General features: G+C 42.7%; 2 protein-coding genes across 2 annotated transcripts in view; one reads left to right on the forward strand and one right to left on the reverse strand.

Moving 5' to 3' along the window:
* The window catches only part of LOC142492387 (perilipin-2-like), a 447,955-nt gene that overhangs the window by 181,201 nt on the left and 247,977 nt on the right, over nt 1–18,777 (reverse strand). The gene's annotated exons all lie outside the window — the stretch shown is intronic.
* On the forward strand, nt 7,212–12,657 carry LOC142492335 (perilipin-2-like). Its single transcript, XM_075594988.1, has 7 exons — nt 7,212–7,305; nt 7,530–7,725; nt 9,052–9,134; nt 9,465–9,717; nt 10,449–10,627; nt 10,937–11,071; nt 11,564–12,657. The coding sequence occupies exons 1-7, from the start codon at nt 7,240–7,242 to the stop codon at nt 11,939–11,941; spliced, it is 1,290 nt and encodes a 429-aa protein (XP_075451103.1). The 5' UTR covers nt 7,212–7,239; the 3' UTR covers nt 11,942–12,657.

Consider the following 18,777-nt stretch of genomic DNA (forward strand, 5'->3'; position numbering starts at 1 on the left):
ACACAGTGCAGTTACCGTAACTATAACAAAACAACACAGCCAATAGGCTTTGACGCGCGAACGTCGCTTGGGGGCGGGACTTACATCCGTAATCCTTTTTAAGGACGCCTTGGCACATGACAAGGGTCCCACGTCATACGTGGTCGACCCGGTTTGTTTTTTGTAGATGTTGCATGATAACAAAACAGGTGTGTGTTACAGTTATGGTAACATGTTTATAATATGTTTAAAGGGATAGGAAAGTACATATATTTATTCCGTGAGCAATGTGTACTACTCTTTCAGGTTCAACTATATTTTAATAGGAAACAATGTGTTTGTGATCGCTACATGTTATGCAGTCTGCAATGTTACGCTGTATCCACGCATTTAAAGTCAAAATGGTGGTTACAAAAAAAAAAACTTTTAACGCTGAGTCAACGCATAACGATTGTTATATTTACCATTCTTGTAGAAGTAACACTTCGTCTGCCTGCAACTGGTCGCTCCAGAAAACCAAGGCATTTGCATCCACGGTTGACCCAAACGCTGAATCCTGTATGACACACATCTCCTCCATGAAGCGCTCATAGGAATCGCCACTGCTTTCTTCAAACAATTGGTCCGGAGGTAGGTTCATTTCTTCGGGTACCCATTCGAATGCGTTTGTAGCAGAAAGGCTTTGTACAAAATCATAGTAGTTATGTTCTTGTAGAATGTGTGTTTCAGCAATGGAGGGTGCAGATATTGCAGCAGGTATCGATTCACACGGAACAGTAGTAGCAGATCCATTGCTATTGGCATTAGGAATAAATATGCCATTTAGCACAATATGTGTGCCGTCTTCCACGGTGAATTGTTTTTCCTTAGCAATCTTCCAAAAACCATACCTTTCTTGTAGCTTATCCTGCACACGTTCAAAACAGTCATTAGTTGATAAAGTGAATCTTACTGAGGATTTAAAATTTCGCGCACGCCCAGGTTCTTGGTAATAAGGATACTTTGCTCTAATCAAATCATAGATTTGTCCCACGTTGGCTTTCTGGTCCGGACTGGACACAATTGCTTCTGCAATCATCAGTTTGTACCCCTTGTGTGGTTGCATATTTCTCCATAAATCATCAGCCATTGCAGAGTATCAGAAATGATGTGTGCAGTTCTATGTTCTTTGCTCATAATAATGAAATGGTTCAAATGCTAACTATTTTGTGTCTTTCCTTTTCAAGGTCACACAATGTTTCAACTTGTACTCCTTGTTTCAAGGACCAATTGTAGGTCTAGAAATAATTGGTTTCACATTTGTGGTTTCTGATAGCCATTTGAGTGATCAACATGTAGCAACTTTTATCTACTTTCTCAAAACATTTGTAGACTTTTAATTAAGAAACATTGTGGGTTGAGGAAAAAAAACATTGTCCACTTTATGAAAATAGTGCTTACACAGCCATATAATGAAATACACACACACCTGCAAAAGTAAATATTTTTTTTTTCACATAGACACAGAAATTTATTTGAAAGTCTGGTTAACTCCCTGTCTGCATCAGAGTTTAAGTACATGTGTATATGTAGATATATATATATATATCTCTCATAAATATATATATATATATATATATATATATATATATATATATAATGTCAGTAAAACCAAACTTTTAATGTGTGTGTATATTACAATATTTAAGGGTTTATATGTAAAGAGGGATTTTTATATTGGTGTGATTTATTTAAAGGTTTAAATAATAGAGGCTTAAAATTTGTTATGGCCTATTGCATTGACCTGTCTGGTAAATGTGATTTACCATCAAACAAGGTTTTTTTTTAATTTAGAAGGCCTGTAGTGTTACAACCAATAATATCTCTGTAATGCAGGTGTACACAGAACATATTGATGGCAGTAAGTAGGCCTTGTATGAAACCTATTTAAATGGTGATAAACATGAGTGAATTAAGTAATAAACATTTGTTTTAGTCCAATACTGTTATAGGCTCACAGTTAGTATAGTTCACAAACATTAGGCCTGTATTATTAAAATACTGTGTTTTCACAAGGAAGCATGAAGTGTATGTTTTCTGAAAATACATCTATACCAGTTTAGATAGTACAATATATATATATATATATATATATATATATATATATATACATATATATATATATATATATATATATATATATATATATATATACTGTGTGTGTGTACATATATCCATACATACTACATATATATTCGTATACATTCACAGATATGTTCTTGAAACAAGAACACATAAATGATTAAAGGACAACATTACAATGGGCAAGCAAGGTGAAGGTAAGTAATGTTTTACACTTAATCCTGCTGTACACGGACAAGAAAGATGTTTGCAGTTAAATAGATGTGTGTTTTTAATTGCATGTGAATAATATTAACATGCAATGATTACATCAAGTAACACACCCAAATACAATGTTTTGCAGGTAAGTCAATGGCAGCTTCTGTAAACATAGCAACTGGCTCCTGGTGGACCATTACTGAACAGATGATTAATACATCAATATTAATAACACTATTCATTAATGAGGACTGTTAACATTTCCAAAACTTCACATGTACAAGAACATACTTGAAAGTTTGGAAACAACAGGTCTTCAGCATACATACAATATTCATTAGATAATCTGAAGTCAACAAAACAAGGCCAAAGACATATTTAGTGAATTATAACATTTTTTTTTTTTTCCTTTTGAGAGCGAGTAACAGGCCTGCTTGTTGTCTCTTGGATTTTCCTTTTTCGTTTAGCAACAACTTTAGGCACAACAGAGCCACTTTGAGTGGCCTCTGGCACTTCACGGGCAGGGCTTGTGGCCTCTGGCACTTCACGGGCAGGGCTTGTGGCCAGTGACTGTTCACGGACAGGGCTTTTGGGCAGTGACTGTTCACGGACAGGGCTTGTGGCCAGTGACTGTTCACGGACAGGGCTTGTGGGCAGTGACTGTTCACGGACAGGGCTTGTGGGCAGTGACTCACCGACAGGGCTTGTGGGCAGTGACTCACCGACAGGGCTTGTGGGCAGTGACTCACCGACAGGGCTTGTGGGTAGTGACACATGTGAGCAAGTTGGTACACCGTGCACAACACATGGTTGGTCCGTTTCATGTTTCCTGCTCAGTAGTAATTGCTTGTGGTTTTTTGTTTTTGTCGCCTCCTTTGTAGGTGTCAGCTCCTGATTTTCTACAGATGGCAGCGGTAGGATGTCGTCAGGAACCTGCACAGAAATGTCTGCTACTTGACCGGTAACATTCCGACCTGGGGAATGAACATCAGATGCATGTGGTGAAAAATTACCAGCATGTAAAGATCCTGCCTGTGAGGTGTTGAAGTGGAAACTTGGTACAGTAGTCATTCTCAAATAATTAGCTTGGGTTTGCTGCACAACCATTGCTTCTAATTACGTGTTTATTTTTTGCATTTGTTTAGGCACTTCAATGAAGACTCTGTGGAGATGTGCCAATTGTGATATCGTTTGTTCCTGCAGTGAAATCATCCTTTCTGCACTGTCATCAGATCAGAATGGCGACGATTTTCAGCTTCCACAATTTTTGCCTCTGAAGCTACTATTGCATCGTATGTGTTACTTGATGGACGAATTGGCTGTGCAACTGTTTCAATGGGAACCTCTTCATGGTCACTTGGTTGGTTTTCTGTGTCTATGGTGGCATCTTCATCATCTTCATCTTCATCATCATCATCTTCATCATCATGTTCTAAAAATATATGTACACATTATGAAATGGCATGTTAATCTCTGCTGTTTTACTATGTAATTATACTGTGTCATAAGTAACAACTAACATGTTTCCATACGTTGTATAACGTCCCATTAAAAACTACCTTGACTTACGAATAATGTTTGGACTCAGTATGAAATAAGAATGAATGAAAAGTTGTTCTAAACTCACAACTCCTACATGATACTTAACATCACAAACACAATACATGTTGTCTTAAACTTAATTTTCGCTGACACTAAGTAATCCTATTTAAAGAACATGTGCAAAACAAATAATGAACATGACAACATAACATATAGAAGTGCACATATTATATGGCCACCACCTCATACACCCACCTTCTAGGTGTGTTGAGCTGCATGACCCAGGTGAAGACACTTGTTCCGTCTCAGGTGACACATGTCCTCCAGGGGCAACTATATATAACAATAACATCAGTTGTACATTTACATGTGTAAATATTGAACAAACAGTTATTGTATGTTCTTTATTTATGAGTAACTAACAGCATCAGTTCCTTAACAGAAAATGTGTGTGAGAAAGTGAACATAAATAGTTGTAATAACAATGTACATGCCTGTGTAGTTAGAACTTTTGAGTTCCCTAACATACAACATACTATGTTTCTGCAGTAATGCGTTAGGATAAATTGATTACATTTGTAGATAAAAAAAAATTGTTGTGTAGTCATATCAGTATCATAATGTACATAAGTATCATGAGATGAACATTCACAATGGTTATCATGAAGGTGGTCATATAGCAAAAAAAATCGTTTTTGGTAGAGGATATGTGTGGTACATTAATAGAAAGTGTGGCACACCTGAATGTGGCTGTCACTCAACAACACAACACATGCAGTGTGTGATAATGTGTTGTTGATATCAGTTGAACTATAGATATGAGTGAACGAATGTGTGACGTACGGTTTGATAAGTAATGACTTGTTGGCTGATTTAGTACCTAGAGTGAAGCTTTCAAATGAGTGTGATTACCTTCAGTTTTGCTAGTCAGGTTGTAAGAACGGTATTCCCTTCCCCAAAAACCCTAATCAGGCAGACCTTACAATTACTTCAAACAGGTGAAAATGGTGTGAACTAAGTTGACCGTAAGATGACCCTGTAATTTGGGTGTGTGCTGAACCCACCCCCTCTGTTGACGTGTATGCTGTGATGACATATTCATTGCAGCTGCTTTAACACAATGGTAGAGGAGCTAAATAGTCGTCTGAAGTGTGCAAGTTATGAACACAATGACATAACATATGCTACGTGTGCCTCATTATGCTGTCTGTATATGACAAAAAGCAAAAATGGACCTTTTAATAAACAAGTAGCCATTTGTTTGTGCTAGTGATGTTTGTAGGCCGTTGCATGCAATATATTCGATGCATGATTACAATAGCCAGTAATGTCGTGTTTGTATGAGTTAAATAAATAATATACAGATTAATATTATACATATTTATGTTCTGTAACAGTAGCTAGTAATAATTTCTCATTAGCATGTGTTACACATGTGTGCTACCCTGTTGTTCCCCATCTTCGCCCACCATAAATTGCTTCCACTGCAGCAAAGTATTGTGGGAATTCACATGCAAATGAGCACGCAATGCAACGTTGTATATTAGTTACTGCTTTTAGTAAGACTACAACATATATGTCTAATTTGACACACACACACACAGAGAGAGAGAGAGAGAGAGAGAGAGAGAGAGAGAGAAACAGACATATACATATATAGATGTAGGTATGCTTATATTGGGAAGTCACTATAAAAAGCAGCGGAAATGTTTAAAATAACTGTAAGCAACGACACGCCTAGTAAAGTAATATTTCTCACCTGGTGGAAGTTGTGAGGGATACATTCCGATGTCCCTGTCACCGGGCAAGCCCTCCACGACGACGGGAAGTAATTTTCCCCGAAGCAGCTCCTCCAATGGAGTTAATATCAGACGCTGTGGTGGCGGCCCACCTCCAGTGCCAGTAGCATGCACGCGTTGGTCTTGTATTTTCTTTTTTAATTTTGACCTAATATCGTCAAATCTCTTGCGACAATTCTCCTTGATCCTGACACGATTCCCACACGCATTGACACCAATTACTATTGTGTCCCACATTTCTTTTTTGCTTGATGAACTTGTCCGCGCTTGAAAAACATACAAAATATATGACGTTAATTAATAATAATACAACCACCAGTTTCCTACACTGCTAGCTGTTCCAAGAGAAAGCAAACATGCTGTTTTAGGTGTAATATGTGAAGCACATGAGCATTCACTACTAAACCTATACATGTAAGCAAGGTTGCATTAATATTGTATGCAGTTATCGCAAATTGTACGCCTGAGTTTTGTTGTCCTTGTAACGCATGATAAAAAGCTGTGTTTCCACACTAATTAACATAGAAAGATATTCTGTACCCATATTTGCATATGAACAAAACTCACATGACCTAGGATCACATGTATTTGAAGAATAAATGGAAAGGTACACTTACCTACTAAATGTCCATAGAGACTGTCATAGTGCTCCAGAATCCCAGTGACAAGAGCCCTATTTTCTTGGTCATTGAAGCGAGGATTACGTGGCTTCTCCACACGTTTCTTCCGAGCACGTTTAGGCTCAGAGCTTGCCTGCTGCTGACTGGACTCTCCTTCTTCCAATGGAAGAGCCTCCAAAAGCTGGCCACCAGCAAGCACGCCACCACCAGACACCCCCTCAGCAACTGAGCCACCAGCAGCACTCCCACTCCCAGCACCAGCACTCCCAGCAACAGCACTCCCACTCCCAGCAACAGCACTCACACTCCCAGCAACAGCACTCACACTCCCAGCAACAGCACTCACACTCCCAGCAACACCACTCGCAGCAACAGCACTCCCAGCAACAGCACTCGCACTCCTAGCAACATCACTCCCCTGAACAGTACGTTCACTCTGACGCGTACTCGCACGAGTAGCACTACCACTCCCACCAGCATCACTCTTCCCACGCTTTGCGGGCATACTTACAGCACTCACAAAAAACAGAAAACAAATGTACAGCCAATCACACGAAACACTTCCACATATAAAACAAGACAAAGATGTAAACAAAACAACAATGGACAAAGCTCACCCAATACACAACAAGTCTCTCCGTCAATATGCAAATGTTCAAACAGCCAGCTCTGTGCGTCTCTCTCTCTCTCACTCCCAACAACACAGAGAATGAATAGCAGTACACGTTGCCTTTAAATATGGCGCGCAATCCAAAACATGCTTGCAGTAGTGCATGAACATTAGTTTTGGGTGGGGGTCCTATACATGCATTTCCAAAATGTAACTATATATAAACCCGGGGGCTGCAGAACCTCCTGTATCCCTATTCCCAGCCTCCATGTGGCTCAAATCTGGGGTTCAGTACAATTCTCTGCTACGGACAGTGGCTTCCTCAGTAATATCTCAGTAGTTATATGATCTGTGCTCTTAGTGAGATCTAATGTTAATTTTATTTTGTCTTCAGATCAAACGTGACAAGATGACTGCAGTAGTTGAGCAACAGCAGGTGGGTATGATGTGCATTGGCTGAAGTATTCCTTTTCTTTGTCTTGTAACTTAAAGGTACTTTGTTATAGCTTTCTTTCCCTTTCTGGCTTAAAATCAGAACTACCCCAGAAAGACACATTGTCTAATGAGCATTTGTACTGACGCTTGGCACTAGTTGCATTTTAAACTGAACATCCCACTGCATGCAGCTTTGTTTCATTGTTTCCATCCTTCTGTTCCTAGAATGTGGTGGCCAGGTTGGTTAACCTGCCATTGGTGAGCTCCACCTACAATATGGTGTCTTCTGCTTATGTCAACACCAAAGACAACCACCCTTACTTGATGTCTGTATGTGATGTGGCAGAGAAGAGTGTGAAGACCATCACTTCAGTGGCCATCACCAGTGCTATGCCTATAATACAGAAACTGGAGCCTCAAAGTAAGTTTGACCTTGTCTGTGAGACATTGATGTCATGTTGTGTAAACTGCCATGTTTGTTCTGTATGGTGAACCTGTACTCTTGCCATGACCTGTCATATCGCACACATTAGTGTTCCCTCCCTGAACGAAAATAAGGTTTCTTTGGGCTTCAAGTTGATGGTGCTGTCCCACTTGGCATGTTTTCTGTGCACGATTTGTCCTTACTGCTTTTCATGATGGTAATGTGACATCCACAATCTGTTCCAGTTTTAAAGAAATTAATTATAAAGGTCTGTTTGGAACGGTGTGACTGCAGCTTCCTTAACACGATCTGAGGTTGCTTACTTCTGTAAGGAAGTGAGCCAGATGGGGTAGTAGTGTACAGGGCCGCTAACAGAAATCATGGGGCCCAGGACAAATGAAAGGAGGTGCCTCCCCCCCCCAACCCATAGCGCACCTACCACAAATCTTCTTTTTTTTTTAGCACAACTTTTACTTAACTTTTCTTCTTTTTGTAATACGGAAAAACATTTCAATGCAATTTGTTTATTTTGATATTTTCAACAAGACGGGTGGGTGACCTTGACCAGGTGGGTGCTGCTTCCTTGCCTGCCAGAAGCTCTTCTCCCCCCTGCCCCTGATATCCCTGCGGGAGGGGGGGCACGGGAGGTAGGCGGCTTTGAGGCTGGCTACTGGTGGCGGGCGTGTGGGAAGCTGGGTTGGCAGGCGCGCGGGGGAAGCTGGATTGGCAGGTGTGGATTCACCACAGTGCTTCCCCTCCATCCCACGTTGGGAGCGTTAAAGGAAGTGAGCCCACAGGCAGCAGGCCGGACACCCTGCTTGGCCTATGCATGCGCGCCGGGACGTCGGCTCTGCGCATGCGCACGGGGAATCACGTGTGTTTTTTTTTTTGTTTTTTTTAATCTGGCAGGTGCCCACCCTTTTCCCCCTGTTGGCGGGCCTGGTATTGTAATACACATTCCAGACTTGAATTTCAATAGTGCGATTTACTATTTTCAGTGCCTTAGTAGGCTGGAAACTTTCTGGTGCTTGCAATGCATAGCTTAAAATCATATTACAGAATGCTTTAACTACCACTTTATGGCATTCTTCAGTCCAACATTGCTGCCTGGTTAGTTTGAGGTTTTTTTGTTCCCTGAGTCATGTCACATTTGTAGTTTTCAGCATTTCCCAGTAACTAGCTTGGTCTGACACTTCCCCTGCTGTCTATGCTACACTATCTTTCCCCTACTTCCTTTCACAATGGATTTGTCAATCTTGCTGTATAATGTAGTTGTGCCATCCGTGTAAGACTAAGGTTTTTTTTTTTTTTTTCCTCTCCTAGTTGCTTTTGCCAACAACTATGCTTGCATGGGGCTGGATAAAATTGAAGAGAAGCTGCCTATTCTGTATCAACCTACTGATAAGGTAAGTCAATGAGAAAATAATTAAAACTACTTGGCACTTTTCAAATATGACAATCCATGAGCTGCAAAAGATAATGTACAGTCTGAGGCAGTTGGTCTCTATCACTGTGGCTTATTGCAGATTGTTGAAGCTGCTAAAACAGTACTACTCGGCTCATAGTGCCGTGCCCCACACTTGTTATAGCAGTATTCTAGTACAACAGTGGGCTTAATGCAATAGATCACTTTATTGAAGCCTCTGTTTTGGCAATAGGACCATTTTGGCAGATGAGGGATAAAGGTCACCTCGTGTGATCTGTCACTTGCCTTGCAATCTTATCCTCTTTTGTAGGTGATCTCCAATGCATCTGATGCACTGGCTGGTGCCAAAGACACAGTGATGCACAGCATTACAGGGGTAGTTGATAAAACAAAAGGTGCTGTCCATGGAAGTGTGGAAATGACAAAGGCTGTTGTGAATAGCGGTATTAACACCGTCCTGGGAAGCAGTGTTGTGCAGATGGTGAGCAGCGGAGTTGATACTGCGCTGACCAAGTCTGAGACTCTGTTGGATCAATACCTGCCGCTGACGGAGGAAGAATTGGGTAAGTACTTTTAACCTGCTCAGTGTTTTGTTATAGCCAGATTCCAGCAAGATGTACAACAGTGTGATCACTTCTGTTACCCTCCATTCGAAATGGGCAAAGTTTTTAGCAGACTTGGAACTGCTTTGTACCGACCAGTTCCTTTGGTCTGCAGATGAATCTTGCGAGGGCAATTCGCCTTTTCTGTTTTATCGACAAACCAATCTGTGGATTGTAACCAATGGTGGTTTTTGAAACGGGCACAATCTGTCTCCTGATTTTTACACCGCAGAACTGATTTTGAATGGTACTGGGGAAATTCCACTAAATGGATTTTGACTTTCACCTATCTCTAACCTCCATCTACAGAGTTGCTGCAATTGGCCTTCCTCTGGCCTGCACCTAGTGTACTTGTAAATAAGTTCTGGGATGGGGAAAAGATTCACTGATATGCGTACTAAACAAGAGACATTGTGTTAGTGTCTAAATCCAGAGCCCTATTTCCCCCTCCCCATCCTTAACTCTGACAGGCTGCCAATGCCCCTCCAGCACTGCCGTCACATGACCATGGGGTTATTTCTGAATTTCCTCACTGGACAGATCGTGTCCATTCTCCATGGCAACTCTAGATGTAATCCAAGCTGCAAAAAAAAAAACCTCAATTAGGCATGCTGAAGTTGCCACTACTGTTGCACCCAAAGGGTTAAATAGAAACCATTAAAAGCAAACTTTACCCCAACTTCCCCCCCCAGGTGCCACAAATGTTGAAGGGTTTGAAGTGGGAACAGAGAAGCCCAACTACTACATCCGATTGGGGTCACTCTCTTCAAAACTTCGCATGCGTGCCTACCAGCAAACGCTGACTCGGGTCAAGGATGTCAAATGCAGAAGTGAGGAAGCCATTTCTCACCTACATCATACAGTTGACCTGGTAGGTGCAAGAATTTCAGTTGCAACCTTTACCAGCCAATTCAGTAAAACAAGTGGTTGAGGTATGCACACCTGTGATTATAGATTTAATGTGTCAGATTTTTCGCCAGGTGTGTGTATTTATTTTTTCAGAACTTATTTTGCCAGCCAATTTAAACTTCATCTTGTTTCAGTCTATGGCGAGCTACATATGTCACCAGTAGAAAGTTCCTCCTGTTCATGGTCAGAGCAAAGACTGCCCCAACTCTGTAGAGAATTGAACTTGTACCTTGTGATGCAAAGCCTCGTATGTTATGGCTTCTGTTTCTAGATCGAGTATGCAAGGAAGAATATACACAGCGCCAACCAGAAGATGCACAATGCTCAAGAGAAACTCTACAACTCATGGGTTGAGTGGAAGAAAAGCACAGGACAGTCTGCTACTGATGAGGCTCAAAGTGCTGAGGTAATTATGGTGTTTCTGCATTTGTACTTGAAAGGTGCTCAGGAGCAATGATGTACAACACTTATCCTTAATGTTCTGGGAGCAAATATAATATACAGTAATTTCATAGAAATGTTTGGATGGCCAAATTAACTTTTGAACTTCAACTCCAGGAAGAATGCACTGAATTGCCCAATATAAACTCTCGACTGTCTGAAATGTCACTGTAGTACTGAGCACTGGATTAGTTGTGTAACATTAACAAACATTAGCCTTTTCAACCCATGAAAGGTTCTAAATATTACAACTATTGACCCAACTATTGCAGTCTTTGCTCACAAAAAAAAAAAAAAGCACTCTGCTATTCGACCTTACCAATAGCTGTAGCTTTTGTGCTTCACTTGACAGATGTATTTTAATAGAAATGTTTCAGTTGAACCTTGGTGTACATGAGGACAAACAGTTCTATTTATTGATTTTATTATTTTATTTTTTTCTCCTCTTTCCCCACAGCACATTGAATCTCGCACACTAGCAATTGCCCGGAACATGTCTCAGCTGCTTCAGACCACATGTCTCTCCCTGGTATCCAGCATGCAAGGCTTGCCACAGAACATCCAAGACAAAACTCATAGTATTGGTGCCATGGCTGGAGATATTTACCAAAACTTCCACTCTGCCTCCTCCTTCAGAGAAGTGTCTGACGGCCTCCTGACAACCAGCAGAGGGCAGCTCCAAAAAATGAAGGCTTCTCTGGATGATGTAATGGATTATCTAGTCCACAACACACCACTAAACTGGCTGGTTGGTCCATTTTACCCCCAGTTGGCTGAGTCTCAGCATGGTGAGCACAAATGTGAAGGGGCTGAGACAACCAGCCAGGAAGACTGAATTGAACCCTACACACCATGTATTTGTTTCCTTTTTACAAGTCACTAATTTAACCACTTCACTTAAGCCGCTATTGGCAATCCACTTGAATAAGATACCAGAGGGGTTCTCCTTGTGACCTAAATGCCCCTTCCATATGAACTGCAATATGACTGAATTTTTTTTTTCAACATGCTGTCATCCTGAAAGTATCATGTGAGACTCCTTGAGTCCTTGTTGCCAGTGCTTTGGAGTTACGAGAGCCTTATTGAGTACTCCCTCTAAGCTCTGGACTATGCTTTGTCCTTTAGCACACAGTGCACATCTGCATTGTGCTAAATCTGCTTGATATTAAAAGGTGACACTTCAAAAATTACAGGAATCTGATTACAGTAGTGTCCTATACAATGTCATTATAATGGTGTCATTAGTAGCAGTATGTTAATGGCTACCCTTGTTTCCCAAGTCTTTGAGAAGTTGCATTTTTCATTTGCCAAAAGTACTGTAGATACATTTACAGCCTGTGTCCTTTGCTTTAGTCTGACCTAAATGAGAGTGCCTCAAATTACTGGTAAAATATAGCTAGTTTCCTATTATAATGGAAATATTTCTCACCTGGTGTTTCTTGGCATTCACCTATGTGTATAATCTGTGCAAATTCTAAATGCCAGAATCACAATGTGCACTGTCACTCTATATTCAAGTTTTTGTATGTACAATAAATATTTCAGCATTAACCAACTTGTTTTCATGTGGTTAGTGTCTACAAAAGCCTGGCTTGTTCTATTGCTGGTACTGTATAAAGTACATGCTGTACAGCTCTGCAGACATAAGGGCATGTCTCTTCTGTCCAGATCATGCACGGATGTTCCAAACAACATGAGCTGAATGTCCAGATCCTTTAAACTTAGCTGCAGGTTTCATTAGCTTGGTGTTACCATTTCCAATATTGTCCTACTCCTTTCTTACCAAGGGATCTGGTGACTAGCACAAGAAAGGAGCAGTAATAGTACCTTGTCAGATGCTTAATGATATGTGATTAGATAACAGATATCTGTGCGATAATGACAAGAGTATGTTGACGATTAAACTAAGATGAGTTAGGTTCATAATATACTGTGCGTGCGCCTGTGTGAATGAGCGTGCCGCCCACTGTGTGGCGCAAATTCATTTTCATATTCCTCACTTTTTGGAGTCTTATTATAGTTTGTTTGTGGTTAGTCAGCCATTCTATAACTCCCGCGCACAGCAAGCGCACACTATAGAACAGCCCTTATATTGAATAAATAAATCTCCATGGTAAGATCTTCAGAGTATGAATCAGCAATGGTAAACTAATCACTGATCATGTTGCTAAATACAGCAATAACCCTACAACATCTGGCTAAAGACTTACAAGTTTAAATGGCTCTTGAGTAAATAGATTTAAATGTACACAACTTATAGCACAAGTGGTATACTTTCTCATTATGAACAGGACATCACCACATAGTCCATCGCAAGGAGATTCTAGTGGGGAAGAAATTTAAAAAAGCACACTTTTGTAATACGAAGAAACAGTATAATGGACAATAGTAAAAATATAGATAATAGTAAATGTCAACATGGGAAAGTTTAATAAACATGGACAACAAAGTCCCCATAACATTGAAATGACATGAGGCAATGAACGTATAAAAATCCATATACAGAAAACATGAAATGTCCGATCAATTGCTGAAAAACATCCAATGAAGGAGGATAAGTGATATCAAAGTGAAGAATCACTGGGAAAAAAATGCAATAGGCTCGTGGAGGTTAATGGATGATATGTAGCACAATGCTAGCTGTATCCTGACTGAGTATTGATAGAAAAGTCAGTATATAACCAGTCCCATGGTACTGAAAGAAAGCACCTTGAGAAAAGTCCCACTGGGGATTGAAATGTCGGTTTTTGTGTCTTTTTCAATACAAAGAACTTGTGATCAACTTACCTGTATGCTGTCCCTTGATGTCGTGCTTCAACCGGTATCGTGTGAGTGTATATAATATATACATATAATCTCAAACAGGGAAGGCCATTGGGATACATATCACTGTATCAGGACATGGTCTGTGAACTATTTGATAAACAGGAGATGCTACAAATCCACAAGTAATGTGACAGACACTAACCGTCAGGTCTTTGTAAGCTGCCTAAACCTAGATGCATAAATCTTCAAGCTGTGTGAGATCATCTCAAGCTTACATGGAGAAATAAATATACATATTGTTAATTCTGATAAAATTCACAGAAAATTATATACAGTAGTTCCAAATCGGTGTTCATACCCAAAGGGTCTAAGGTGCCTGGGGTATAAATACAGAACATCTCCCTTTTATTGAGGGCATTCCGCCTGTCCCCACGCCTGATGGGAGTGGGGATATGCTCAATGTCCAAGAAGAACAGGGTAGATAAACTCACATGTGGGCAATTGAGAAAATGTTTAGAGACAGAGAACCTCATATCCTCATTTTTATTAGACTGTGTGCTCGATGAGTCTTGGTTTTACAGGGCTAATAGTACGTCCCACATAGCTACTACCACAGCCACACTTTAGATAGTAGATCATGTAGCTAGTATTTCAGTTAATAAATGATCTTAACTTATAACCAACAGACACTTGATAATAGTTTATGTTAAGATTCCTTATATTGTTTTTTCTCTTTTGTAAAGCGCTAAGCACACTGTGAGTACTATATAAAGATATACATACAGTACATACTGTACACATCAGAGAACAGTACCTTCTAAGAGTAATCATTTTCACATTTTTATAATTGAAACTAACTTGGTATCAGTTTATTTTTCACTATAACAGTCTGAGCGCAGTAACGATAATGTAACAAGTCACTTAGCGCTGAGTGTGGACTTTACACTGCTTTAATTATAGCAACCGAGCAATGAACTCTAAAGCGATGATCAAAGTTTTTGTTGCATCATCATGCAACTTCATAGTCTCTTACACACTGTTTCACATCCTATGGCTCAGGCTGGTTGTGTTTTGGCCTGGAAAGTACTGCAGTCTGGTCCAGTCTAGCAGCGCTGAACCTGAAATGTATCCATGTTTAATCAAGGGCAATGAATGTCAGGAGATGAAAAAAAAGCCTGTTATTGCACTATCATTTGAGTCATGTCAACTGTGTAAACTATGTTTAACAATAATTATGCATGAACCAAATCTCTTGAACCAGTTGAATAGCTTGGGCAGGGCCTAATCGGACAAGGCCAGACAAAAAGTTAACCCACGCCCCCCTGTTATATATTCATTGCCCACCATATGATGTCAGAATTCAGCTGTGAGCAACCTGTGATATAGATGCAGCAAGACTCACGGCACCGTGGTTGAAGAAGCAAAAGTCTGCATCGCCGGCAATAATGTCTGCTGCGTTCGTGCTGCGGGGGAGTCAATGCTTCTGAATGGGACCTTACACAGCGTTAATCCTCCGGTGCTGCGACACTGCAGACACAGGCTTACTACAGCTGTTTATCAGGGTTTGACATTGAACATTTACAGTGGCCTGCCCTTGAGGTCAGCCTATGCACCATCTCAACACATATGACGTTTTGGACAGTGATTGTCAGTTGGAGGCTCTAACGTGCCATGGTTTGGTGTACTGCACCCCATGTGAAGCAGCTGCTCTCCCTAACGCTCCTCCTTCCCTCCAGCCCGGAACAGGGAACTTGTTTGTGGAGTACATTTCATCAGCAGCACCCAGTCCTGATTTTTCTCATAGGTTGGGGGATTGAACCCCATCCACAGAAGTCATAACCCCCCCTATATGTCATAACCCCGCCCCTGCACACCCCAGTACCCAGGTCCAGGGGAGGGATCTGATGCAAATCTCACACATATGAGGCCCCTTCTTTCTCTCCATAGTGGGGGGCTCAGAATGCATGGTTTGGTGGGTGTATAATTGTGTGTTAATTTCTCTTGCTTGTTCTTTTATTTGTCATACTGAAAAATGTATGGGAAATGACATGCAAATGAGCACACAATGTGTCACCTTTTGTCTGAAAAACCATTGTTTCATGGAGCCCATATAAGCTAATGTTCGCTGCTAACACAGCTTTAAAGCACAGCATGGGAATCAGATGCAAAGTCAGAGAAACCATTCACAGGCATGTTTCATGATACCTATTAAGGTTGAAACATGTTTGTGATTGGTTTATCTGGCTGCATCTGATTCCCATGCTGTGCTTTAAAACTAGCTTATATGGGCTCCATGTAACAATGGTTTTTCAGACAAAAGGTGACACGGTGTGCTCATTTGCATGTCATTTCCCAGAATCCCTTGCTGCAGTGGAAGCAATGTATGCTGGGAATAATGGTGAAAGGCAGGGTTGCAGACCTGCCTAAGGCTAAGGATGGGGCCATAGAGGGGGTAGCAGGGCTGAGGTGCGCTGACGCTGAGGCTCGCCTGCTGAAATCTGTGCGATTTCATGCCCATGCAGGCGAGCCAGCGAGCGCGATCGGGAGGCGGGGGGAGACTGAGGGAGGCGGGGCAGTGACGTCGCTGGGCCAATCGCCCGTGACGTTGACGCTGCTCCGCGCTGATTGGAAGTTTTCAGCCGACAGCGCTCTGAAAAATAGTTTGACTGTCGGCTGAAAAATCCAGCACCTCAGCACGCCCGCGGACGCTCGCGTGAGCCCCCTCTAAAGACATCCTCATGGAGGATGCAGGGGCTCAGCGCGGAGCGTCCGCACGGCTCAGCACGGACGTGCCTTCTATGGACTCAGCCTAAGGCCCCGCTCCCTCAGTCAGCGCGCCCGCACTGCAGACAGGCGGCGCGCTGACAGGCACAGACCGCGATATGCGGTCTGTAGGGTGCCGGGGGCGGGAGTGGGAGGGAAGGCATGGTTTGAGCAGAAGGACCCGCTTCCCCCCCCTCCCCAACACCCCCTGGGCTCAGTCTCCCGGGCTGCAGGAGGAAGCTGCTGCGGGCTGCTGGAAGGTAAGCAGCTCCCGCTCCCTCCCCCTTCCCCCACAAATGCCCTCCTCACACATGCTGATACACACACACACACACACACACACACACCACCCCCTACCTTGTGGAGGAAGCTGTCTGACAGCTCCCGCTCCCGCCCCCGCCGCTGATAGGCTCATCAGTGCACCACATGACAGGTCACCGCTCGGGATCACAATTTTCTTGCATCCTCTGGCGGCTGACGCGAAACAGCACGTCCTGAGCCGTGCAGCGAGGGGGGACTGGGACCGGCTAGGAAAGGATACCCCTGCTGGTGAGGAACGCGCGCGTGCCGCCGGACGCAGCGGGACCAAAGCCTTAGACATGTGAATGTGCTCACAAGTGATCTTTTTATTTGAGATATATGTGTGCAATAAAGAAAGAGTGACCCCGCATCCGCTCTGATAATTTATACGGTAACCAATAAGCCGTTGAATAAAGATATTAATTCCCTGACCGGCGGTGCTCACGGGCCGGTAATTATGAGTCAACCAGAAGAAAAAGAAGCCCACTAAGAGCACTCAGGTGTACCAAAAGTAGAAAATACAATTTATTAAATGACACATAAACATTAAAAAAAGCAGAATAATTAAAGTGCAGGAGTGGGAGCGCTGGGCAGGACCCCTGGATCATTCTCCCTCGGGAGGACACGTAATTATACCTCAGATCACTGTTGCTCTGTATTGGGACTGTAGCATCCACATGCAATTCTTCAAAGTGGGGTTTTCATTGGATTCATATCTCCACACGCAATTCATGGTATCCACCACTCTATATTCAGTTTGGTTTGCTGACTGCATATTGTAATCGTTTATAGCCTGAGAGGAGCAATTGTATACAACTTAAACCCATATCCGGGGATTTGATTTGATCTCGTTATACACAGGCTTTACATTCAGAACTGTACATTATCTTATAGTCAGCTGGCCTCTCTGTGCTGGGACTGATTTGCCGGGGGGGGGGGGGGTGGAAGGAGCGCACGCCGCTTCTCCTCACCACCCACGGGCGACTGCTGGGAAAGCCGGGGAGGGGTGGAGAGGGGGGGAGGGGAAACACGTGCAGGGGACAAGGGGGAGGGAGAGAAACACCGCCGTGGAGGGAAACAAGCACCGGGGGGGAACCGATCGCCTGGAACGGGTGGGGGGACTCACACCCCCCACCTTACCACACCCCCCACCTCACCACCCCACCCCCCACCCAAGATTCACACCCACCCAAGATTCAACCCCCCACCCACCCACCCACCCAAGTTTCACCCCCCCACACACACACCCACCCAAGATTCACCCCCCCCCCCGCCCCCAAACCCAAGATTCACCCCCCCAACCCAAGATTCACCCCCCCAACCCAAGATTCACCCCCCCCAACCCAAGATTCACCCCCCCCCCAACCCAAGATTCACCCCCCCCCCAACCCAAGATTCACCCCCCCAACCCAAGATTCACCCCCCCCAACCCAAGATTCACCCCCCCAACCCAAGATTCATCCCCCCACCACCCACCCAAGATTCATCCCCACCCAAGATTCACTGAACTCCAGTAAACACTTTTTTTATTCAGAAATTTTACACTTTTATTCTTTACAAATATATAAATGTTATAAGCATCTCCGTTCTCCCAGTATAAAGATATAAAGATAACACAGACAGCCCAACAGTTCAGTGGAGCCTAAGTAGCCTTTTCCCACTGTATGTTAATGTAATGAAGCTGCAGCAATAAGTCTCACACACACAGCGCCAGGATCTCTGCCCCTTAGCAGCCTTTACCCAGCACAAGGGACACACGCAGAGCTAGCTGCCCGGTGACGTCACTTCGCTTATTCCCCCAGCCAGCTGATAACAAGAAGATCTGTCAGACTCAGGAGAGTC

The sequence above is a fragment of the Ascaphus truei genome, chromosome 1 (genome assembly GCF_040206685.1).
Source record: "Ascaphus truei isolate aAscTru1 chromosome 1, aAscTru1.hap1, whole genome shotgun sequence".
NCBI classification, from domain to species: Eukaryota; Metazoa; Chordata; class Amphibia; order Anura; family Ascaphidae; genus Ascaphus; species Ascaphus truei.

What these genes read in the sequence shown, in the direction of transcription:
- LOC142492335 (XM_075594988.1), top strand. Translation starts at nt 7,240, where the DNA reads ATGTTAATTTTATTTTGTCTTCAGATCAAACGTGACAAGATGACTGCA. An exon ending in CAGTAGTTGAGCAACAGCAG is followed by an intron (nt 7,306 to 7,529) that starts GTGGGTATGATG and finishes TTCTGTTCCTAG; the next exon opens with AATGTGGTGGCCAGGTTGGT. An exon ending in TGTATCAACCTACTGATAAG is followed by an intron (nt 9,135 to 9,464) that starts GTAAGTCAATGA and finishes CCTCTTTTGTAG; the next exon opens with GTGATCTCCAATGCATCTGA.